General features: G+C 40.7%; 1 protein-coding gene across 4 annotated transcripts in view; it reads left to right on the top strand.

The window, feature by feature from the left end:
• The window catches only part of nckap1 (NCK-associated protein 1), a 205519-nt gene that overhangs the window by 155347 nt on the left and 23577 nt on the right, over positions 1-26595 (top strand). For all 4 annotated transcript variants that reach the window (XM_080198863.1, XM_080198862.1, XM_080198864.1 and 1 more), the window contains 6 exons: positions 326-419; positions 2977-3059; positions 6926-7006; positions 8174-8267; positions 16421-16537; positions 22056-22165. In XM_080198863.1, the coding sequence (XP_080054989.1) occupies positions 326-419; positions 2977-3059; positions 6926-7006; positions 8174-8267; positions 16421-16537; positions 22056-22165 (579 nt within the window). The remainder of the gene's footprint in view (positions 1-325; positions 420-2976; positions 3060-6925; positions 7007-8173; positions 8268-16420; positions 16538-22055; positions 22166-26595) is intronic.

A 26595-nucleotide genomic window follows, 5' to 3' on the forward strand; every position in this document is an offset into this window, starting at 1 on the left:
TTGCATGTTTCCATGACAGTTGATTACTCCTATCATAGGAAGATGTTTTGAAGAGAGGGATAGCAGGGGAAAAAATAAAATGACTATGTCTGATTCCACTGTCTCTCCCTTCAGGTTGGAAGTGGGAAGACAAAAATGGTAAAGTGTTGTTTGTGAATCAGAAATAAGGCCAAACATTGGTTTAATCTGAGGGCTCTTGATCTCTCCGGGAACCGAAGACTATTGAAGCATCTGGATCTTATAAACCTAATTTCCTTTCCCAGATTGAAATATCTATTTGGCTTTATCCGAGTAACTGTCTGATACAAGTATGCTTTCTTCCCAGAAATTAGTAGTGGAGAATGTTGACGTGCTAACTCAAATGAGGACCAGCTTTGATAAGCCAGACCAGATGGCAGCACTCTTCAAAAGATTAACATGTGGGTATCAAGTATGTTCTCAGATTACAAAAACTGGGCTGACAATGTAACGATTTTTAAATCTGTGTTGACATAACCTTGTTGCAATGCAATTATAGGACCGAGCATTCCGCCTTCACGTTTTACACAATGGTATTGGTTATCCAATACTGTGAATTTTAAATTTTACACATTGCCATAATATGATATCAATTACAGGGTATTGCTACTTCAGATCAGAGGTGTCTGTACGTTGCTTTTCCTAAGAGAAGACTGAGAAAAATGACAAAATCCTTTCTAAAACTCGGGGCAGACTTCAGTTACCAAAATACAAAACCATATAATGAAAAGTTTGTTTCTTTGAGTAACCAAGTTTTTATTCATCAAAAGTTGTTCTTTTTGGCTTGCTTGTGATCAGTCAGCTGCGAAGCAGAGGATTTTAGTCCCAGTAATTTTACTTACATATGGAATACTTCAGATTAACTGTAATGAAAGTTGCCAGGCAACTTACCCCACACACTCAAGTAGAAGACCTATCCTTAATATTTTTCCATGCTGAAATAATTTCAGATTTTGCATGATCGGTGAAAATTATTTCAAAAAAACGGGATAGCACCACTAATCCTACTCCACTGATGCATTTGTGAGAGACTAAGCTTGGCAGTATTGAACAAATGAACTGTTTAATACACAAGTGTCCTGCTAATCAGAGAAAAACATAATCTCCAAAAGGATACTCATCTTTATATTCACCTTTGTAGAAAATTGCTGTGGATTTCATCATTTTTTTTCGTAGTTTTCATCCAGACAAGGAAGTAAGTTATGGAAAATCATTTTTGGCTCTATGTTGATGATCAGAAGTTATGTGACCAGACTGTTGTGATAAATATGAAAGTAAATGTTGATTTGGGCAAAGTCTTAATCTTGTCACAACTGACTTTATAACCCAGGAGTGCACTGCAGCATTTCGCAGTAACTTAGGAAGATTGGCAGCTATCTAAGCAAGGCAAGTTTTTAGACTAACTTGCTCCAGACCATGAGTTTACCTGGGACATTTGGGAAATGTGCACTTGTGAACTAAAGAGAAAATAAATACCTTTTGAATCTCAATTTAAAGCCAAGAAAAGTTAAAATACTAGATTAGGGTGTAGGGTGATACAGTGGTTAGCACTGCTACCTCAGTGCCAGGGACTTGTTCAGTTCTAGCCTTGGGTCACTATCTTGTGGAGTTTGCATCTTCTTTCCTTCTCCGCATGGGTTTCCTCTCATGGTCCAAAGACCTGCAGATTAGGTTGATTGGCCATGCTAAATTGCCCATTAATGTCTGGGGATTAGAAGGTTAAATACATGGGAATAGGGCCTGGTGGGATTGTTGTCAGTGCAGGCTCAAGGGACGAATGGCTCCTGCATTGTAGGGATTCCATGTTTCTAGGTAGTGGTTACATGTTTGATTTTGAATTGGATTTCTTGGTGTGGCATACAGAGGTTTCCCTAATCAATCCAGAAGACTACACTGTAAGCAAATACTTTTAGATCCTTTAGAGCTGACCTCTCATCTGAAGGAAATATCGACACTGGATTTTCCATGCTGGTGGTCCATGTAGTTTTTAACAAAAAGGTGGCTGACACAACTGACCAAAGGTTGTACGAGGAAGAGAAGATGCTGGAGAGCAAGTGCAAAAATAGCCTGGGGAAATTAGATGAGTCCCACCTCTATCCACATCATGTGAAGAAACAGACATGAGAAAAAATTCAGATTTGTAGTATGGTGAACTGGAAATATTGGAAGTGTGCTGTTATCAAATACAGTTGCATTTTTAATAGCATTTCAAAAATCTGGAGCAGAAATCATTGGGTGCAAGCTGATAGTATCTTTGCAAATATTTTGTCTTCATGTAGTTTGTAAATATTCGTTACAGTTTAACAAAATAGAATGACGACTGCATTTAGATTTTGCAATATGTGGAAAATTATTTAAAGTAACACCAGATCATAAAAATTACCGAAACAAATGACAATTACAGGTTAATTAATCTGACTTTCAAAAGAGATTCTGATTCCATGTACGGGACTCTGAAACCTTTTCAAAAACATTTAATTCAACATCTTTCAAAAGGAATTAGTTGTGCTAGCATTCCAAGATAACTGGGGAAGAAGCGCTAAGCTTTTCACTCTTATTGTAGTTACTTAACTAAAATAGATTAGCTTTAACTATGCTGAAATTATGTTTCATAACACATCCATTCAGAGCTGCGCATTCTCAATACCTTATGGATATTGCCCACATAAGAAACTTGATTTGTTTTTTTTTTCAAAAATAATTAATTCTGGAACCACGCATTGGCATATTTTAGAAAATAACTTAAAATATTAATTGAACAGAAGAAATGCCCGTGAGTCATTTGTTTATGCAGTATATTAAAATTTTATTTAGGTAATCTGAAAAATTTTATGGTGCTGAACAAATCATTTTGTAAAGGGTACTGATTAACCTGTTACGTGTTTGCAGCATTTTTTGTGCGTTATTGATCTGAAGAAATTACATAAATGACACTTCTTTTTGTTTCTAAATAATCAGCGGTTGACAGCGTATTGAAGAGAATGACAATAATTGGTGTCATCTTATCATTCCGTTCACTAGCACAGGAAGCACTCAAAGATGTAAGTATTGACAAATATATTCAATGAAGAATAATTATGGTCAAATTACTGATTGTTGTATAATACATACAGAATCAGTGTCATTAGAGGAAGATATTTGACTGAAGCAACTCGTTAATGAGAAAACATTGTACTAAAAAGACTGCAAAGGGAAAATAAAATATACCAAATTCAAATGTGCTAGAACATAGTAGACATTTCAACTTCTAGCAAATGGCACTCCATTATTTTGCAAGTTGCTCTCTATTTTGTTTAAGACAGGAGGGAGGGAGAAACCAGGAAACTACAGGCCTATCAATTTAACATCAGTTATAGTGAAGTTATTGAAATATATCATCTGGGGCAGAACTGCTGGCCATTTTATTAAGTATATTGATCAAAGAGTATTAGTTGGGGGAGTTTATGTCTGCCTTAATGTAATTAAGTTTTCTAATGAGGTCACTAACCAGGTGGACAGTGTCAAAAACATGCATTTGAATGATGCCATCGATCACTGGTGAGGCCACAGCTGGAGTACTGTGTGCAGTTTTGGTCACCGCACTTGCACAAGGATATTTTGGCCTTGGAGGGAGTGCAGAGGAGGTTCACTAGGCTGATACCAGAGATGAGGGGGTTGGACTATGAAGAGAGACTAAATAGACTGAGTCTGTACTCGTTGGAGTTTAGATGGATGAGGGGGGATCTTATAGAGAAGTATAAGATAATGAAAGGGATGGATAGGGTAGAGGTAGAGAGATTCTTCCCGCTCAGAAAGGACAGCAGGACTAGAGGGCACAGCCTGAAGATAAGGGGGGTGCAGTTTAGAACTTCTTCACACAAAGGGTGGTGAATCTCTGGAATTCTCTGCCCGTTGAAGTAGTGGAGTCTACCTCGCTACTTATATTTAAGTCACGGGTAGATAGGTTTTTAACAGACAAGGGAATTAAGGGTTATGGGGATTAAGCGGGAAAGTGGAACTGATCCACCAGATCAGCCATGATCGTATTGAATGGCAGGGCAGGCTCGAAGGGCTAGATGGCCTACTCCTGCTCCTATTTCTTATGTTCTTATGTTCAATTGCTAAATGTCCCAAGGTCCTTCAGAAAGCCGTTATCAACAACAATTGTAGTGTCTTTAATGCAATAGAATACCCTAAGATGCTTCACAGGAATGTTATAAAGCAAAATTGGACACCAAGCAGCATAAGGAGATATGAGCGCAGGGAGCCAAAAGCTTGAACAAAGAGGAGGGAAAAGGGTAGAGAGGCAACAAGATTTTTTTGGTGGGGGGTTGCAGTGAAATTCTCAACCCTAGAGCAGCTAAGGCAGGGCCACCTATGGTGGAGCATTTGATATCAGGAATACTCAAGCCAGAGTGCCAATATCTCTGAAGATTGAGAGGCTTGAGGAGATTGAGAGAGTGAGACAATGGAGGCATTTGACAAAAAAGGTAAGAATTTCAAAATCGGAGGCTTGCTTGACTGGGAGCCAATTTAGGCAACGAGCCCAGGTGTGACAGGAGAGCAGGACTTGATGTAAGGACATGGCTGCAGAGTTGTGGATGACCTCAAGTTTACAGGGTATAGAATGTTAGATGCCAATGAGGAGTCCAATAGAAAAGTCAAGCCTAGAATTGACTGAAACCTATTTATAAAAGAACAATAATTTCCAGATGGGAGGCAAGAGATGTAGCAGGAGAGTATAGAAACTACCTTTTGCACATCAGTAGTCAGCCAATAGATAAGCCACAAGAAAGGAGTGGAAGTGTAATCAATAAATTTGAGTATAATTTTGAAATGCATTCAGATGCCATTGTGTTTTTAAGTGACCTAAAGGTACAGGTAGTATGTTGGAATTCCTGTACTCTACGGATTTTCTATATGGGAGACATTTTCTGAGTTACTTGGCACACATCCATTACCCCTGTCCCTATTACTTTCATTATAGACATAATCCATATTAAAAAGAACAGGAGACGCATGGATAGTTTTAAGTAGCATATGGGAGTGACCTTTGATTTAATACTGTGATATGTTAAATGTGTTTATATCATTTTCCTTGGGAGGGGCATGTTTAAAATTTAGCTGTTTTACATCCTGCTGATTTGTCTGCAAAACCAGCACTCATGCTGAGAATGCGGGCTAATGATTTTTAGCTAAGGGTATGTTTGTTTTTAGTCATAATTAATGCATTTTTTGCTCATTTTTCCCCTGGGGTTTCAGAGGAGCGGTTTACATTGCTACCTCATAGTGCCAGAGACCTGGATTCAGTTCTGGCCTTGGGCGACTGTGGAGTTTGCATGTTCTCCCTATGTCAATGAAAGATGCTTACTCAAAAAAAAATTAGACAAAGTGTTTTGTAGTGTATGATTGCACCCTTTTATTGTCAATTGCAGAGTGCGCACTCCCCACACAATGCCTTCCTGCCCCTTGGCAGTGCCCAGTGGACACTGGATGCCACTACTTGCCCTGAGCAAACCAGGGGAGGGCCTCAATGACCTCTGGTCCACCCATAAGATCATCACATCTGATTCCCGTTGCTGGGGACCGTATGTAATCCTCGCCGGTGAGGACCTACACCAGTGAGGCCATTGAGGCAAGTGAGCTTGGACAATTATGGCAATTCAGGATTGGTATCATCGCAAGAGGTGAAAAACTGGGCTTGAACTCTTGTTTTTCACCTCTCCCGTGATCTTAACAGATAACCACGCTGATCAACCAGTGTGACAAGCTGGTAAGATCACTCCATTGTCTCTGTCGGAGATGTGGATTTATGGGTGGGGCTGTTTGGTTGAGGATTGTTTTAGGGAGAGAGAAAGCTAATGAACTATTTTTGCAACAAATTACATATTCACAAAAAATGTTGAATAATGTACAAAGAAAAATAGAAAAAGGATTGTGATTTATTCAGTCTTGCAATCCTTGTCTGCCTCAGTTCTTTTTACTACTTATTCATTTTTCCTATTTGTAGGTTTCTTCTGATCTTTGAAGCTTTTGAATTGTGAGCAACAGCTCGTCTTGTGTGAAAACTGTGATTGTCAAGGCCCATAATGTCTGAGCTGCAGTCTATCAACGTGGTACCCAGAAGGGGGTGGCACCGTGGTTAGCACTGCTGCCTCACAGTGCCAGGGACCTGGGTTCGATTCCTGGCTTGGGTCACTGTCCGTGTGGAGTTTGCACATTCTCCCCATATCTGCTTGGGTTTCTTCCAGGTGCTCCAGTTTCCTCCTATAGTCCAATGATATGCAGATTAGGTGGATTGGCCATGCAAAATTGCCCCTCAGTGTCAGGGGGACTAGCTAGGATAAATGCATGTTATGGGGATAGGGCCTTGGTGGGATTGTGGTTTGTGCAGAATCGATGGGCCAGATGGCCTTCTACTGCATTGTAGGATTCTGTGATGTGCTGGGGACCCATGCCCCCCACTCTGAAGTCCCCACGTAAGGATCGCACAGCAATTGCTCTGCAATGGAACTCATCCAAAAGTAAAAATATAAATCTCAACCTTCAGATGGTTCTGACCGCCTTGTGGCTACCCAGGAAAAAAAAAACTCACGGATAGGCCTTTACTACCAGCTGGCAAAAAGATTAACACAAAGGTGGTACTTTTGCTTCAAAGACTGGATATTTGTAGTCTAGATTTTTTTTTTAAATTAGATGAATCTATTATTTTCTTGGAGCATCATTGTCAGGATTTGTTGCTCATCCCTAATTGCCCTGGAGAAGGTGGTGGTAAGCTGCTGCCTTGACCACTGCAGTCCATGTGGTGCTGGTGCATCCACAGTGCCATTAGGGAGGGAATTGCAGGATTTTAATTCCGATGATGATGAATGGAGTCCTTATTTTCAATCTTGATAATTACCTAATAATTTGGGTACTTTTTCTTCAGGTCCTGTCCTGCCACATTCCATTCTTGGTAAGTTCAGTTGAAGATTTCAAGGACCACATTCCAAGGGAGACAGATATGAAGGTAATAGTGTTTACATTCTTAATTTTAATTATTTGAGTATTTATGTGCGTATAACCTATTCAAAGTAATGTACGTCAGTACTAATTAGTTCAGGCTGCAATTTGTAGAAAATGAATTCGTATCTTGATTAGATGCATTTAATTTTCATAATTTTCATGTGATTTTAACATGCTTCATATATCAACACAATTCTCGTATATGCTGTGCAATTCCTTTCCATAAATTTTCTCACCACGGTATTGAACAATGCTTTTTATTTTGACATTTGCAGTGACGACTCTCCATATACAAAGGAGCAAAGCTATTAAATGCAATAAATTAGCCTTAGTAAATGTTGTGGGTTTTCGAGAAGCAATCCAGCCATTAAGTATGTAATGCATGCAACTGAACTTCTACAGTGCTAGTCCAATCGTTAATTACTCTTGTCCTGAACATTTCAACAGGACTTGGAATAGGATCATGCCAAGCATTAGTCTGGTTAGCCAAATAAATGTGTCCTGAAAATACCCAATTGGACTTTGGGTAGGGTTGCTAACTCAGCATGGATGTGTTCCTGGAGCTGTCATTGCCTAACCTCCAGGCCAACTCGAGCATACCGCCTTCCCATGCCAATAGGAAAGCGAGAATCAAATAGGCTTTTATTGCGCCTCTGATATTTTTAATTACTAATGAACAAATGTAACCAAAAAATTTTTTTAACAACTTTGTTATTGCCCCTGTGCTTTTTTGTCCCAGATTTTTTACATAACCTGGAGATTAATCTTTAATCTTTAATTGAATCTAGGTCCATTCTGGGGGTTTGGCATCTCTAGCTTTAGGGCAAGTAGGCAAGCATCTCCTTCACAAATTGTGTTAGTGATAACAACAAACTAAAATACAGTCAAGCTTCAGAAAACTACAAATTAATTAGCCTGACCCTCTAATTTCCTACCACCACCTTCTAGACCATATCCAATTCCTAATTAAAAGTTATTCGAGAGACTCCTGTCAGTAATTTGACAGGTGATCCACTTGAATATACTATAATTAAACATTTTTTTCAATTAGTAACTAGAAAACTATCTATTGCAGAGAACGTACATTGTGTAAAGAATTTTATTTAACAATTTATCTTTGGATAGTTTCTTCTAACATTTGTCTGTAAATATGGTTCCTTAACATGTATAGGTTGCAATGAATGTTTATGAGCTTTCTTCAGCGTCTGGCTTGCCTTGTGAAATTGACCCAGCATTGGTGGTAGCTCTGTCATCTCAGAAGTCAGGTATGTGATTGCTTGTGCTACTGGGCACATCAGTGCATCTTCCAATAAGGAAATTTAAGGTTGCAGCTTAGGAGATTTGTTGAAAAAATGACCCTTTGAGGTTCTGGTGCAGACTCAAAACATAAGGTAGGCTTGTTAACCTCCGAAAATTCAGTACAGCATTGGAGTAGAAGAATTGGATTTGATGTGTTCCTGCAAGCTGTTTGGTAATACCTTTCAAGCCCTCGCCATTTGTTATATTAGAGATGTTGTCACAATTTTGAATCTGGAGGAAATTGATCTACTCAAAGCCATGTAACGGGCAACATTTCTAAATTGAAGAAAATGGTATTTATTCATGAAAATGTTGCGAATAAAGAAAAGTTAAAGATACAGTTGCATGGTGAAATTTATGCAACAGTTTACATCTTGTGAACCAAGTAAAGCTCTTCATTGAAATGTGTCAGACTGACAAGAATTTATTAAAGTGTTACACATAAGGCTAGAATTGTAGAAGCCTTACTGAGTGGCTGTTTTGTATTCAAATGTATGCCTGTGCTCACTATATGGCAACATGGACATATTGTTGATTCAGACTCCAAACCAGTCTGTTTTAGTGCTTATCCTCCACATGCAAATACTTCTAATCACATTTAATGAGATTGTTGCTGTATCCTTTCAGTCTCTCTTTTGTCTACCTATCCAATTTAATCTTGAATTTTGATGTAATTTTTGCCTCAACCACTGAACTGGAAAGTGAATTCCACAGTTTTCAACCCTGGATAAAGATTTTCTCCCACCTATATATCTGTATCTCTCTGAACATTTAATCCTGTATCTATGGACCTTTGAACTTTATCCCTCAACTCCTGGAAAAGGCTGCTTCTATCCACCCTGTCCCAACCTTCCATAATTTCAAACACTTTCAGTATATCATTCTGTGTAATCTCCTTTATTCTAACAAAATAACTCAATAGATTGTCCTATTTCATTATATTAAGAGAAGCAAGGAGATTTAGAGGAAAAAACTATTTCTGCTAGTTGTGGTGCTTAGGACAGGGGGAGATGATCTTAAAAATTAGAATGAGACCTTTCAGGAATTTAGAAATTACTTCAAAAAGAGACATGCTATTAAAGCTTTTCAGCTTGCACTAATCAAGATGGCTCGCAAGAAATTTCCAGCAGTAACAAATTTCCCTCACTGGACAACACCTGCTAAACAATCCTGATTGCACTAAAAATTAAAACCAATTAGAGATTATCAGCAGCTTGCAGTGTGCATCACTTGCACATGCTAGAAGCCACACGTGTTCTCGGCACAAGGCCCTGTCCTTTGCAGACAGAAGGAACATCTCCACATATTACGCCTTCTCCAACTGAACGGAAACTTGAGCAACAGCCATTCCCTAGTTCATTCTCCAGTGCAATCCCTTGACCAATCAGAGTCAACCTTCCTGGTGTGAATTTAATCCAAGCTGGGCAGTTAACTGTTCCATGCTCCTCTAAAAATCAGAATCCACTTGCCAGCCAGTCAGCACTCGTTCTCATGCAGTATAAATTGTCTTTACCCCTATTGGAAATTTCTTGAGTTATCCTCATGAATGCAAGACATAAAGCTTTGATTTGTCTGTCTTCAGCAGGGTTCAAGTTCTGTACTACCAAGTTACTACTTGCATGCAGAGGACGATGAGAGTTTGGAACACTTCAGCAAACAGCAAATCAATTGTGAATTTTAAAACTGAGAGATTTTGGTTAGTTAGAAATATTAAGTGATATAGTGCAAAGACAAATATATGGACTTAGGACACAGTTTAGCTATGATCTCATTGAATTGTTGAACAGGCTTGAAGGGCTAAATGGTCTCCTGTTCCCCTATTGGTAAGTCTTCATATTTACATTGCCTCATGTGGCAGCATGCAAGTTAGTCTGCATTGTACATTCTGTAAAGCTTCAATATCATTCCTAATGCAGCACATAGTACTCATAACAGTTTATATAAATGCATCACTATTTCTCGGTTTTATATTTTATATTTCTTCAGATAAAACTTAGAGTGCCTCGAACATTTTTCAGGTTTATCAACCCAAGGTACAGCTTTTAATGTTGTGCAAATCTGTCCTCTAATCCTTTGTTCTTTCTCCAACATACTTGAATTCACAGTAGTTTTTGCTTGCAAAGTGCATTACCTCACTACTTACCATCTGTTATATTTTAGCCAATCCCCTCGTCTTGTCAACATGTCTTTGCAGCAGTTTTTGGTCCTCCAAAAAATTACTATAATTCCTATTTTGGTCATCTGCAAATGTTAACACCACCCACTGTACACCTATATCCAAATAATTGTTGCATACAGTAAGCAGAAGTGACAGCAGAACTAAGCCCTTTGGGATATCACTGCCCATTCCAGGCAACTTTGAGCAACAGCCATTAACTCATGGTGTTTTCCTATTTCTAACCATTTTTTTAAATGGTTCTTCTTAAATTCTTAAATGGTAATTATTCTCTATAACTGCTGCTGATATTCTCTGATATTCTGCCACATTTAAAATAAGCTGATGTTCTATCTATTGTGTGTAAATTAGTGCTAAGTATTTGCATGTGGTGGAGAGTTTAGTAATCCAAATGTATATAATTTTTTCAAGACATTCTGACAATTTTTGAAAATTGTATCTGGGGCAGTTGAACACCTCTATGCAGTGGCTAACAGTTGAGTCCATTCTTGTACCCATAAATATCCAAATTACAGTCTCTTGGCCATGGATAACATGAACATTTTATCCATCTGGTTCTTAAAGCCCTGGTGGATCAACATTGTGCATTTATAATGTACTTTCTAAAGTAGGAAAAACATCCTTCACAGAGGCACAAGGAAAATCAAATGCTGCACCAAAGAAGGAAAGATTAGAAGGAGCTTGATCAAAGCGATGTGTTTTAGGAAGAGCGGTAGAGGATTTTAGGGAAGAAATTCCAGAGGGTGGGCTTAAGTGGCTGAAAATACTGCCAGCAACTTAACAGGGAAAAGATGGGGGCAGATTTTTACAAGGCTGAAATCAAAGTGTAGAGTTTGCAGGATGATTATAGATTTAAAGCAGTATAGAGAGGGAGAAAAGAGACCATGAAAATGTGTTTTTTCTACTGCATTCATCTGTAAGAATTTGGCAGTTTGGAAATTCTGACACTTAATGTTGGTTGCTTGCAACCTGCAAGGTTCAGCACACGCCTTCAGTGTAACAGAATCATGTGACTTTATCCCAATTCTTTGCAAGAAATAATATCCTATTTTCATATCCTTCAGTTTCCAGAAGGAAATGACAAATCACAAAACCCTCATAAGTAACCACATTCCATTTAAGTATTATTGATGACCATAGTAAACTTTGAGCTGAGATGGGTGTTCCTTTTGGAGTACTATTGTCCCCTAGATGTTGAGTAAATCACAGTCACTATGCTAATTTCACAAAGGTGAGGTTTGAATTCATGAATTGCTAGTGCTGTAACCACAGTAAGTTTCAGTTGTAGTTGTGGTTACAGCACTAGCAATTCATGAGTTCAAACCTCAACTTTGTGAAATTAGCATAAAGTGACTGATAACACAACCAGTTCACTGATGTTCTTTGCTGTATGAATTTTTCACCTCTGCCTTGTCTGGTATATCTTTTAATTCCAAATGCCCCCCACAATCTTTTTCAGAGCATCTAGGATTGAGAACATAAGAAATAGGAGCAGGAGTAGGCCATCTAGCCCTTCGAGCCTGCCCCGCCATTCAATAAGATCATGGCTGATCTGAAGGGGATCAGTTCCACGTTCCCGCTTTCTCCCCATAACCCTTAATTCCCCTGTCTATCAGAAACCTATCTACCTAAATATATTTAAGTATATTTAGCGAGGTAGCCTCCACCACTTCAACAGGCAGAGAATTCCAGAGATTCACCACCCTTTGTGTGAAGAAGTTCCTCCTAAACTCTGATCTAAACTGCCTCCCCCTTATCTTGAGGCTGTGTCCTCTAGTCCTGCTATCCTTTCTAAGCGGAAAGAATCTCTCTACCTCTACCCTATCCATCCCCTTCATTATCTTATATGTCTCTATAAGATCCCCCCGGGGAAGTGCCGGAAGATTGGAAAACGGCTAATGTTACGCCGCTGTTTAAAAAGGGTAGCAGGCAAAAGGCAGGGAATTACAGGCTGGTTAGTTTAACATCTGTTGTGGGAAAAATGCTTGAATCCGCCATGAAAGAGGAAATAGCGAGGCATCTTGAGAAGAATTGTTTGATAGAGCAGACACAGCATGGATTCGTTAAGGGGAAGTCGTGTCTGACAAATTTATTGGAATTCTATGAGGATGTGTCTAGTGCGGTGGATAGAGGGGAACTGGTGGATGTGGTGTTTCTCGACTTTCAGAAGGTGTTTGATAAGGTGCCGCACAAAAGGTTGTTACAGAAGGTTAGGGGGCATGGAGTTGGGGGTAAGGTGTTAGCGTGGATAGGGGATTGGCTGTCAAATAGGAGGCAGAGAGTGGGTGTCAATGGGTGCTATTCGGATTGGTGGTTGGTGACTAGTGGAGTGCCCCAGAGGTCGGTGCTGGGGCCTCAGCTATTTACCATTTATATAGATGATCTGGAGGAGGGAGCCAAGTGTAAGGTGTCGAAATTTGTTGATGACACAAAGATGAGGGTGTAGAAAGTCTGCAGAGGGATCTGATAGGCTGAGCGAGTGGGCGAGGACCTGGCAGATGGAATACAATGTTGGCAAGTGTGAGGTTATCCACTTTGGTAGGAATAATAGTAGGAAGGACTACTACTTACAGGGCGAAAAGCTGCAGCATGCTACGGTGCAGAGGGACCTGGGGGTCCTTGTGCATGAGTCGCAAAAACCCAGCCTACAGGTGCAGCAGGTGGTCAGGAAGGCAAATGGGATGCTGGCCTTCATAGAGAGGGGGATTGAATATAAAGGTAGGGAGGTCTTGCTGCAACTGTACAGGGCACTGGTGAGGCCGCAGCTGGAGTACTGTGTGCAGTTTTGGTCGCTGCACTTGCGCAAGGATATTTTGGCTTTGGAGGGAGTGCAGAGGAGGTTCACTAGGCTGATACCGGAGTTGAGGGGGTTGAGCTATGAAGAGAGGTTGAATAGACTGGGCTTGTACTCATTAGAGTTTAGAAGGATGAGGGGGGATCTTATTGAGACGTATAAGATGATGAAAGGGATGGATAGGGTAGAGGTGGAGAGGTTCTTCCCGCTCAGAAAGGACAGCAGGACTAGAGGGCACAGCCTCAAGATGGGGGGGGCGGATGGTGGGTGGCAGTTTAGAACGGAGTTGAGGAGGAATTTCTTCACTCAAAGGGTGGTGAATCTCTGGAATTCTCTGCCCGTTGAAGTGGTGGAGGCTACCTCGCTAAATATATTTAAGACGCGGGCAGATAGGTTTTTGGTAGGCAAGAGGATTAAGGGTTATGGGGAGAAAGCGGGAAAGTGGGACTGAGCCACTTCAGATCAGCCATGATCTTATTGAATGGCAGGGCAGGCTCAAAGGGCTAGATGGCCTACTCCTATTTCTTATGTTCTTCTTAACTTATTGCAGTTCCATTTTCCAGCATTCACCCCATAGCCTTGCATGCCTTGGTGTCACAATTGCACATCAAAATACTTCTGAGGATCTCTGCCTTCACCACCCTTTCAGCCAGTGGGTTCCAGAATCTCTCCACCATTTGGGTGGAAAAGTTTTTCTCTCATCCTCTCTAAACTGCTGGCCCCGTTCTATCTTATACCTATGCCTCCTAGTCTTGATCTCTCCACAAGGGGAAAAGTCTCTGCCTGTCTATATCTATGCCCCTCGTAATTTTATACATCACAATCATGTTTCTCCTCAGTCTCCTCTGCTCCAAGGAAAACAACCCCAGTCTATCCAATTTCTCTCCATAAATAAAACTCTGCAGCTCAGGCAACATCCTGGTAAACTTCCTCTGCACCCTTTCGAATGCTATCTCATCCTTCCTATGATTCCAAAATTGCACTCAATATCCCAACAGTGATCTAACCAACAGTCCCAGAATGACCTCCCTGCTCTTAAACTCTATACCTTTGCAAATAAAGGCAAGTATACCATATGCTTTCTTAACCACTTTGTCCACCTGTCCTACTACCTTAAGGGACCAGTGTACATGCACCCAACGTTGCCCTGATCCTCGGTGCCCTTCAGCATAGCTACCTGGAACGCCCCAACAAGTTGGCTTCATCCAACCTTTTCCTGCCAATAAGTAACAGTGAAAAATTGACTCAAGCATTTTTTTCCCCCCACACTGAAGCTGTAAGTGAAATGGAGATTTATCATTACCGCTTTTGAGGCAAAGTGTGGATATCACACAGTCTTTGACCCTCAGCTTACACAAGTGCACGTGTTTAAGTTAATTAAAATCAAAAGAAGTGAAGCACTGGATGGTCCAATGAAATAGCATACTGTTGTTTTACTTCAGTGTACGCTTAAACTGGACTAATTGACGGGCAACACGACAGCTCAGTGACTATCACTGTTTGCTGTGCAGTTACAGGGACCCCGGTCGGATCTCCAACTTGGGTCGGTGTCTGTGGGAGTTTGCACATTCTCTCCGTGCTTGCGTGGGTTTTCTCTGGGTGCTCCGGTTTCCTCCCACACCCCAAAAACATGCTTTTTGGCTGATTGGTGTTAATAAATTGTCCCTAAATTGGATCTCCCTTAATCTGGCGCACGTATAATTCTCTAAATTTGCACCCCTTTATTGTGGAGTCCATGAGATGTAGACAAAAGTCGTAGGTAGAAGGAGGATTGGAATGAGGCGCTCACTGTTAAAATGGGCGGCGTCGACTTGTAGGGCCGAAGGGCCTGTTTCCTGTGCTGTGTTGTTCTTTGTTCAAATCTGGGCTTTAAATAGATCAGGCTGTTGAAATTAAAGCTTTCTCTGCGTATTTACTGCCCACAACTTGACAGAAAAACGGCAGTCTCATAAAGATGAATGATGTGTGAATTGGAGAAACTCAGCGATGCAGTAAAGTTGGTACTCTGAAAGTAGATTTGAGGTTTATTGTGTGAAGTTTTTCCATCCACTAGGTGTTGTGAAATCATTAATTCATTCTTTTTGAGCATAGAGAAAATCCTCCCTTTCAATATTGTTTTGGCAGTATAGGAATTTACTCTGCAGTTGGTGATACCATAATAGTTTTGGAAGCTGTCGATCCATAACTCAGTGCTCGTTGTGGGAAAAGATCCATTCAATTTTGATGCTCTTCAATTTGATTCACACTTCGATTTCTGTCTGTTAGACGAGCTGAAAATTGTCTGGGTATCAGTGTGCCCATAAATATTTACTTACAACCTCAGTAAGTTATACTTAATTAAATTTTAAACAAACCTCTGACTTCCTGTTATCAGGACAGTGGGTGCTTTTGACAAATCTGCAATGGAGAAATTTTCCATTTCGGTCCATAATTATTGACCTTTCCATCGCTCTCCCCACAAAGAAGCTCAATAGTTGTGCAAAATTGAAAATAGTAAAATGATGTACTTTTACTGATACAAGTTGCCAATTGAATTCCATCCTTTAGAACAGACAGACTCCCCAGATATTTATTCCTTAATATCGGGAGAAAAATTTGTAACTTATTGGACCTCAGGTCATACGCAAAGAAGCGCACAAGCACTACTTAGAGTTCTAAAGTAGTTCGAGTCCTCTGCAGACACCTATTAGAGATGTACGTACTCATTTCTGTCTGTGTTCTCCTCACTTGAAATCTGAATTCCTACTTCAGTGCCTTTTCCATCAGTGTTTTATTATATCATTTTAGTGAGCCATACCATGCTAGCTGTACACTCTTCACCTGAACATTGGAGTAGCATCCTACATTTACATATCTCATACTGAGAAATATATATCATATATAATGAAAATGCTGGAAATACTCCACAAATTTTACCGCATTTGTGGATAATGAAACAGTGAACGTTTGAGGTTGATGACCTTTCGTTAGAGCTGTGGACACTGCGGTACTTTATTGCATTGATGGTGTACTTTGCTATCTATTGTAATTGAGTCTTTTGGTACTCTTAGGGTGAGGGAAGAGTGATTAACGTGCAATTTTTAATCATTGTTTTGTGAATGTATTACGAGTGGTAGTTTTAATTAATATTCTCTTTCAATTCTTTCAAGAGAACATTAGTCCAGAGGAAGAATATAAAATTGCCTGCCTCCTTATGGTGTTTGTTGCTGTATCTCTTCCAACTCTAGCCAGTAATGTCATGTCCCAGTACAGTCCTGCTATTGAAGGTAAGTACTTGATCATCCAGTGTGGGTTTGAAGGTAAAATGGTTAATGTAAAGACTTAAGTTCTGTGTGCCATCCTCATAACATTCTGTTGTTGAGTATCTGCTGAAATAATATTGGTTTTCTTCACTTCAAAATTGGCATTCAACAAAAGATGTATTTGATTATTTCAAGGTGATGTAAAGATGATTAGTTGTAAAGTCATAATCATGCGCTTATTCCACCCTCTAATTTCCATGAACCACGTGACATTTTTCGTATTTGTTACTGATATTCATTCATCTTGATTTTTTTTGTCAATGTGGAAAAGATTCTTTTGGATGCTTGCATATTTGAGTTAAGCTTAATAGCCTTCAGAAAATTTTATTTCTGCTTATGTTAGTTATAAAATTTGCATTAACTGTCAAGAAATATTTTTTCAAATTGACTACATCCATTGCCTTTTGCCAAACTACTACCTTTATCATACAAAAGATTGCTATGACATGTTGGGGGAAGACTCCACGCCAAAAAGATTAGAACTGCCAGCATCTCTGTTTAGATGCACAATACAGGTCATGTAACACTTATTGGAGTGGAGTTGTCTCATTCTAATTCCATAAGCAGAAATGTACTGTCAGAAAGGGGATACTTCGGATTAGCCTCTGGACAATAGCCAAAATCCTCTCTTTTAGAGTCAATGTTGACATTTCCATCAATTGTATTGGATAAACCCTCATTTCTTTTCACCATTGTGAAATTCACATAAATTTGATCTGCAGAGGAATTCCAATAGCTAACCAGATATATACAGTTCAGGAAATAACAATGCAGACCAGTTGTGAAACTGATCAGCAGCCTGGACGCTGCTTCAAGAGGCAGTTACTAAAAGCTGCTCTTTCCATCCAGTTATGAAAATACCATGCTCTTCGAGTTTAGTCAGACTTTCATCCACTCAGATGTACTACTTCGGGTTTTGCTTTATTGGGCTGAATCGGGTTGATATGTGGACCATTTGCTTTTGGGAATGGAACCATCCTGGAATACTACGCAGTTTCCTGCATGACTGGGAAGATGACTCCCTGTTTGTGATCTCACTCAGTTGTTGTTATGCTTGTTCCATGAGTGGATGGGGGAATCTGAGGTGGTGTGAATAGGCACAAGAGTTTAGCTTCCTCTCCATGAGATCTTGGGTACGTTTTTCATCTGCTCCAGTCCTGTGAAGAATTTCAGGAACTCACATTCGTACTTGGAGCCAGGCCCTTACCACTGACCTAGTAAATCATCTGTAACAGGTTAAGTTCAACACAGCTTTTGCAGCTTAGCAACGAACAATCCTGGTTGTGAATGACAAAGGGATTGTTTTATTCTTGTGTCTCGGTTTTTCCTATAGGGTGCCTTTCCTTTGGAATTTTGGGCCCCCCTGCCCATATGGGGGAGTTATCAGCTGCTGGTTCAGCAGCCCCTTTCTTTATCCGACAAGACTGTCACGTTGGCTGCTTTGTTAAATGCCCATTGACTAAAATGTCCACATTCCAAAATGAGAAACTAAAACCTTCAACCTCGCCCAACGAGCCTGGCTTTTCTGGACTGGAAGTCTCAACCTTGTGGATGATGTTGGAGTCGTCTGTGCATTTGTTTGTTTTGTACAGCTCTGCCAGAGTGTCCAATCCTGTTACAGTGAAAGCATTGGGCTAAAATACAGGATTTTGAACTTGTATGTGGGGACACTCTGCTCCACAGCATTGGCATGAACATGCTGGCCAGTTTAGGTATTGAGTTCCCTCACCTGCAGTATCACCGTATCTTTCCTTCACCAGCTGAATTGTGGATTGGCCCCTGCACCTTTGGTTTATTTTCTCAACTTAAAATTATTCTGGTCATAGAGTTTTGACTACCTAATAATCTAGATTGCATTTTCCAGGGTTAGATCACTTTTTGCTTGCATGAAGTCAGATGGTGCATCATCTGCTACTTCTACCACTGTCCTGTATCTGAATTCAGATATTAAATGTCCATATTCACAACATTCTGCTATCTTGTACAGACTGTTGATGAATGAACTGAAAATTTTCCTCATCGCTGGACTTGCTAATTTAGTTAATTCGATTATTTATTACTTTTTAGATTGAATTAAGCATCAAAAGATTTTAGTATTTCAAATTTAGCAGACTGATTCCCTACTTTACAATAATGTCCATAGGTGGGCCTACCAAGTAAAGAGTTAACCTGTTTTGCTTCTAACTTTTTTTATTAAATCTGAAGAAATGCTGTGCCTTGGGAATCTTCGAATTATGCGATTGATCTGGGCCTTGGATATTTCTGAATTGACTTGGAAGTGTGGAGTTCTGATCTGTAGTTAAATTTTGTACTTTCTGTATTGAAGCCAACCCAACAGAATCATCTACAAAATTTCTTGCAGCTGAGTTTAGCAGTTGCAATTCTCGCGGATTATTTAATTATGTTTCCCATTTTGGAACAAGTTTGGACAGTGTTCAGGTGGCATTTTGGGGGATTGGATTTCAGCAATGCTAATTCTGACTGAATTATTCAAAAATCTCTCAAGACTTGCCTAGAGTTGTAAAAGATTTAGCTTATCCCTGCTAGATCTGCTGACTCTTTACTCTGCAATTAGAAGCTTGTCTTCCAAAGAAGATTCATTGGAGTCTTCAGCTGCAGTAAGGAGTTTAAAATTTTTGCCTCTAGCTCCCAAGCCTTTTTCTGGAATATTTCTTGCCAACTTTTCCTCTTCCCTGAAGTTTTTTTTAGATCATATTGCTTTACTGAATTTGTTTTCTCAGTCTTCTAGCATTTTAGTTTTTCCTGCATTTTCTGCGAGGTTTTGAGTTTTCCCACAAGCTGCCCCCATGTCCTGAGGTGTTGGTTACAGTTTGGTAGGCCTGAAAAAATGTTTTCTCTCCATGCGTAGGCTAACTGTAAGTCCTTATTAATTTTTACAGCTGCATACAAATATACACTAAAGGGTACAAGATTGGAACTCTCCATACCTGCTGGTGCACACAACTCTGTCCAAGGCTTTGTTCCCACTTGGAAATAAGTGGACGTATTACTGATAGGCAGCATAGTTTTGTGAAGGGGAGGTTGTGTCTCAAGGACATGATCGAGTTTTTCAAGGAAGTGACAAAGATGATTGATGAGATTAGGGTAGTGAGTGTTGTCGACATGGATTTCAGTGAGGCCTTTGACAAGGTCTCTCATGGCAGACTGGTGTAGAAGTTGAAGTCGCATGGGATCAGAGATGAGCTGGCAAAGTGGTTTGGTCAAAGAAGACTGAGGATATTAGTGGAAGGGTGCATTTCTGAATGGAAGGCTGTGACAAGTGGTGGTCCTCAGGCGTCAGTGCTGGCAAATTTTCTGTTTGTAATATAAATGATTTGGAGGAAACTGTAACTGGATTGATTAGGTTTACTGACGACATAAAGATTGGTGGATTTGTGGATAGTGATGAGGACTGTCAGAGAATACAGCAGAATATAGATCAGTTGGAGACTTGGGTGGAGAGACGGCAGATGGCGTTTAATCCAGACCGATGTGAGGTAATGCGTTTTGGAAGGCCTAATACAGATAGGAAATATACAGTAAATGGCGGAACCCTTAAGAGTATTGATAAGCAAAGGGATCAGGTTTACAGGTACACAGGTCACAAAGTGACAGTGCACGTGGAGAAGGAAGGTAGTCAAGAAGGCATACGGCATGCTTGCCTTCATCAGCCGGGTATTGAGTTTAAAAATTGGCAAGTCGTGTTGCAGCTTTATAGTTATAGTGCACTTGGAATATAGTGTTCAGTTCTGGTCGCCACACTACCGGAAGGATGTGGAGACTTTGGAGAGGGTACAGAAAAGATATACCAGGATGTTGCCTGGTATATAGGGCATTAGCTATGAGGAGAGGTAGGAGAAACTTGGTCTGTTCTCACTGGAGCGATAGAGGTTGAGGGGAGACCTGACAGAAGTCTACAAGATTATGAGGGGCATGGACAGAGTAGGTAATCAGAAGTTTTTTCCCCAGGGTGGAAGAGTCAATTACTAGGGGGCATAAGTTTATAAGAGATATACAAGGCAGATTTTTTACACAGAATGGGGTGCCTGGAACTCGTTGCGGGAGGAGGTAGTGGAAGCGGATGCGGTAGTGACTTTTAAGGTGCGTCTTGACAAGTACACGAATGAAATGGAATAAAGGGATATGGTCCCCGGAAGGGTAGGGGGTTTTAGTTAAGTTGGGTAGCATGGTTGGTGCAGGCTTGGAGAGCTGAAGGACCTATTCCTGTAATTTTCTTTGTTCTTTGTTAACACCACACTGACCTTGGGTGCAGGTCATGTGCTCTCTTACAGCACTGTGGGCAGCACTGTACTCAGTCCCACATTAACCTGATATGTGCCGGACTGATATAATACAGTGTCCTCATATTCTTAAGAATGGCAGTTGAGACACAGCACCAGCCTGTTAGATACCTTAATTATCTTATGAGCTGAAAAGGGAATTTTCCCTTCTCTCCCAAGGAAGACTTACTAACTATGCCAAACTGTCCTTAAGGATGTCTGAAGTAACAGTAATCTAGCACAGTAAGTGTGAAATCTTTTCCATGTATTTTCGTGCATAAACTAGTATAATTTCATGCTGTGTTTGATGGCAGTCACTTGGACATCAAATGGTGAACAAGATGATGATTGTACCCCAACAGTATCATTGTGTACAGCACACACAGAATCGTAGGAAGACGCGGATGACTCAGTATTTGGATGTATCATTAGTATGAGGTGAAGGCAGTGGATTTGTTAATTCAGAACCAAGTACGGTGAAAAATGAGGCAGCAATTTTTGTTTCAGCAGAAGAATTTTAACATACAGTATGGTGCATAATGAAATGAAATAAGACTGGAGTTACTTTGTGCACTAACCTGCAGCAGTAGATATTACTCTTTGCCTTTATAGTGTCCTTTCAAAACTTGGGCGGAGGAGAATGTTGATTTTATTTGCTGTACACAAGAAGGCCTGGTTCTTGTACTTCCTAAGCCTGACTGAGTGACTTATTTCAGATTATATAGAGCAAAGACCTGACCTTGATGAACAGTGACATGAAACATCCCTAATATTAGGAATCTCAGTAAGGTCCATTTTGCACTATAATAATTCCAAAAATGATCAATTTGTTGAATTATCCTATAAATTTTGCAAGTGATGCATAAAACATGAAGTACCGTTAAATGATAATTTACCAGGAATTAGAAATGGGGAAAGTTAGATGTAGGAACAGATGTAGGAATCATCTAAAAAATATGGTTAATGTTATCACTGTTTTCCAATATATTCCAATTTTCCATTTGCTTAAAGTTTGAAACATATATCACATGCTGGTTTTCAAATAATTTCTGAAGATTTTCTATTGATATTCTTTCTTGCTTGTCATCTCAAATCAAAAACAATTAGGAAGGCTAAAATGAGTGAGTGGTGTACACTTTGTATGTAAAGGAATCATTTAAATAATTACACTCGCCTTAAAATTTTTCTATTTAACCGTACAGGACATTGCAACAATATTCATTGTTTGGCCAAAGCTATAAACCAAATTGCTGCTGCCTTGTTCACTATTCATAAAGGAAGCATTGAAGATCGTCTTAAAGAATTCCTTGCTGTAAGTAGAACTCTATTCTTTTAATCCAGGTGGATGCTTAAAATTTATAGTTTGTAATACTTCAAAGCTGAAAAGAAAGACACAGGAAACAGGGTAGATCAAGAAAACTAAGTAGAGAAGAAGGGCATAAGTGATTGAGGGGAAGGAGTTTGGGAAGAGGGGCTGCTGAATGAGTGGGGACGGTGGGTGGGTGTGGGGGGACTGGGGGGTGGTGGCAAGGACAGGGAGAAGAGCTTCACTGAATCTTTTGTCACCATGGAATATGGAGAAATTGGCTGAGGTTATATGATTATCTAAAACAGTATTTTTATAAAATACTTTAAAAACACATGTTCAGATTTGTGATGTATCATATAGGATCTATCAAGATTATGGACCAATGCATTTTGTATCAAATCACCAAAGTGACTTCAACATATCAGCATTTACTGCAGTTGGTGCATGTAATTCAGGATAAATCCATACTAACAACGCAACATGACATTGAAACATAGAAAAACTACAGCACAATACAGGCCCTTCGGCCCACAAAGTTGTGCCGAGCATGTCCATACGTTAGAGATTACTAGGCTTACCTATAACCCTCTATCTTACTAAGTTCCATTACTTACCTAAAAGTCTCTTAAAAGACCCTATCGAATCCACCTCCACCACCTTTGCCAGCAGCCCATTCCACGCACCCACCACTCTGAGTGAAAAACTTACCTCTGACATCTCCTCTATGCCCACTCCCCAGCACTTTAAACCTATGTCCTCTTGTGGCAGCCATTTCAGCCCTGGGAAAAAGCCTCTGACTATCCACTCGGTCAATACCTCTCAACATCTTATACACCTCTATCAGGTCATCCCTCATCCTTCGTCTCTCCAAGGAGAAAAGCCCAAGCTCCCTCAACCTATCTTCATAAAGCATGCTCCCCAATCCAGGCAACATCCTCGTAAATCTCCTCTGCACCCTTTCTATGGCTTCCATATCCTTCCTGTCATGAGGCAACCAGGACTGAGCACAGTACTTCAAGTGAGGTCTGACCAGGGCCCTATATAGCTGCAACATTATCTCTTGACTCCTAAACTCAATTCCTCGATTGATGAAGGTCATAAGAACATAAGAAATAGGAGCAGGAGTAGGCCAACTAGCCCTTCGAGCCTGCCCCGCCATTCAGTAAGATCATGGCTGATCTGTCGTGGCTCAGTTCCACATTCCCGCCCTCTCCCCATAACCCCTAATCCCCCCTCTCATCAGAAACCCATCAACCCGCGTCTTAAAAATATTTAGCGAGGCGGCCTCCACCACTTCAATGGGCAGAGAATTCCAGAGATTCACCACCCTTTGAGTGAAGAAGTTCCTCCTCAACTCTGTTCTAAACCGCCCCCCCCCCCCCCCTTTATCTTGAGGCTATGCCCCCTAGTCCTACTATCCTTTCTGAGCGGGAAGAGTCTCTCCACCTCTATCCTATCCATCCCATTCATCATCTTATACGTCTCAATGAGATCTCCCCTCATTCTTCTAAACTCTAACGAGTACAAGCCTAATTTATTCAGCCTCTCCTCATAGCTCAACCCCCTCAACTCCGGCATCAGCCTAGTAAACCTCCTCTGCACTCCCTCCAAGGCTAAAATATCCTTGCGTAAGTACGGCGCCCAAAACTGCACACAGTACTCCAGCTGCGGCCTCACCAATGCCCTATACAGCCGCAGCAAGACCTCCCTACTTTTATATTCAATCCCCCTCGCGATGAAGGCCAGCATCCCATTTGCCTTCCTGACCACCTGCTGCACCTGCAAGCTGGGTTTTTGCGACTCATGCACAAGGACCCCGAGGTCCCTCTGCACCGTCGCCTGCTGCAGTTTTTCTCCACGTAAGTAATAATCCTTCCTACCATTATTCCTACCAAAGTGGACCACCTCGCACTTACCAACATTAAATTCCATTTGCCATTTCCTGGCCCATTCGCCCAGCCTATCTAGATCCTTCTGTAGACTCTCCCCACCCTCCGCACAATTTGCCTTTCCACCAATTTTGGTATGCCGCCTTAACCACAGCTTCAACCTGCGCAGCTGCTTTAAGCATCCTATGAATTCGGACCCTAAGATCCTTCTGATCTCCCACACTGCCAAGAGTCCTACCATTAATATAATATTCTGCCATCCTATTTGACCTGCCAAAATGAACCACTTCACATTTATCTGGGTTGAACTCTATTTGCCACTTCTCCTTCCGGCCTTGCATCCTATCAATGTCTCGCTGCAACTTCTGACATCCCTACACACTATCCACAACAAACTTTGGGTGGCACGGTAGCACAGTGGTTAGCACTGCTACTTCACAGCTTCAGGGACCTGGGTTCGATTCCTGCCTTGGGTCACTGTCTGTGTGGAGTTTGAACATCCTCCTTGTGTCTGCATGGGTTTCCTCCAGGTGCTCCAATTTCCTCCCACAGTCCAAAGATGTGCAGGTCAGGTTAATTGACCATGCTTACATTGCCCTTTAGTGTCCTGAGATGTGTAGGTTAGCGGGATTATTGGGTAAAATATGTAGAGATATGGGGGTAGGGCCTGGGTGGGATTGTGGTCCGTGCAGACTTGATGGGTCAAATGTCCTCTTTCTGTACTGTAGGGTTTCTGTGATTACTAACGCCTCCAACCTTTGTGTCATCAGCAAACTTACCAACCCATCCCTCCACTTCTGCATCCAGGTCATTTATAAAAATCATAGAGTAAGGGTCCCAGAACAGATCCCTGGGGCACTCCTCTGGTGACTGACCTCCATGCAGAATATGACCCATCTAGAACCTCTCTTTGCCTTCTGTGGGCAAACCAGTTCTGGATCCACAAAGCAATGTCCCCTTGGATCCCATGCCCCCTCACTTTCTCAATAAGCCTTGCATGAGGCATTTTATCAAATGCCTTGCTGAAGTCCATATATATTACATCTACTGCTCTTTCATCAATGTGTTTAGTCACATCCTCAAAAAATTCAGTCAGGCTCGTAAGGCATGATCTGCCTTTGACAACGCCATGCTGACTATTCTTATCATATTATACCTCTCCAAATGTTCATAAATCCTGCCTCTCAGGATCTTCTCCATCAACTTACCAACCACTGAGGTTAGACTCACTGGTCTGTAATTTCCAGGGCTGTCTCTACTCCCTTTCTTGAATAAAGGAACAACGTCCGCAATCCTCCGGAAGCTCTCCCGTCTCCATTGATGATGCAGAGATCATCGCCAGAAGCTCAGCAGTCTCCTCCCCCAGTAGCCTGGGCTACATCCCATCCAGTCCTGGCAACTTATCTAACTTGATGCTTTTCAAAAGCTCCAACACATCCTCTTTCTTAATATCTACGTGCTCAAGCTTTTCAGTCCGCTGCAAGCCTGCACTACAACCACCTTTTCCGTAGTGAATACTGAAGTAAAGTATTCATTAAGGACCTCTGCTATTTCTTCCGGTTCCATACTTTCCCACCATCACTCTTGGTAGGTCCTATTCTTTCACGTCTTATCCTCTTGCTATTCACATACTTGTTGCACACCTTGGGGTTTTCCTTAATGTAGAAGCAAAAGACTATGGCAGTGCTTTTTACACACGAAGTGAACTTTAATAACATACCAGATGTTACCATGTTGTTTTATCACTGACAACGCCACCTTTTGTTACCCATTCTTATTTGGCCTCGAAGATGGTGGTGAGTTAACACTGACTCACATTGGCAAGTAGTTTCCCTCTGGGATTTGATTGCGCAGTGATTAACATCTGTCTTGGTCATAATAGTTGGTGATGATTTTTCAGAGCATTATGTTGAGAAACTGACTGGAGAACAGGCTTTTTTAGATCTCGTATCCAGAAAGGGTTGATTAGTCCTTTTAAAAGAACATTTATGGATGAAAGACCATAATATGATAAAATTTTACATTCTGTTTAAAAGTGAGGCAGTTCAGTCTGAAGCTGGAGTGTTTAATTTGAATTAGAGATTATGAAGGGCACATTGTATGAAGTAGATTGGGAAGATGCATGCAGTGGATAGTCTTTTAAAGGATTATTACGTACTACTATTTGCTTCAAAGCACACAAACCCAGAAGGAAATGTCTGTCATCAATGGGTAACAAAGGATGTTAAAAATTTTTTTAAAAAGGCATGCTGCCAGAAATAGCAGTAAGCCTAAGGATCGGCAGTTTTGTAGAATACAGCAAAGGAGAACCAAGAAACTGATCAAGGGAGAATAGAATAAACTAGCAAACAAAAATGACTGTAATAGCTGTTTAGAAAGGAAATGTTTAGTTAAGACGAATGGGGACGTTCATTTATAGGCGGATTCAGGAGAATCTATAATGGGGAAATAGAGAAATGGCAGAGAAGTTCAATTACTTCGTACCTATGTCTTCACTGATGAACATACAAGAAATTTTCCAGAATTAGAGATCCAAGGGACAGG

This window comes from Carcharhinus amblyrhynchos, chromosome 11 (assembly GCF_965287045.1).
Source record: "Carcharhinus amblyrhynchos chromosome 11, sCarAmb.v2.hapA, whole genome shotgun sequence".
Taxonomy (NCBI): domain Eukaryota; kingdom Metazoa; phylum Chordata; class Chondrichthyes; order Carcharhiniformes; family Carcharhinidae; genus Carcharhinus; species Carcharhinus amblyrhynchos.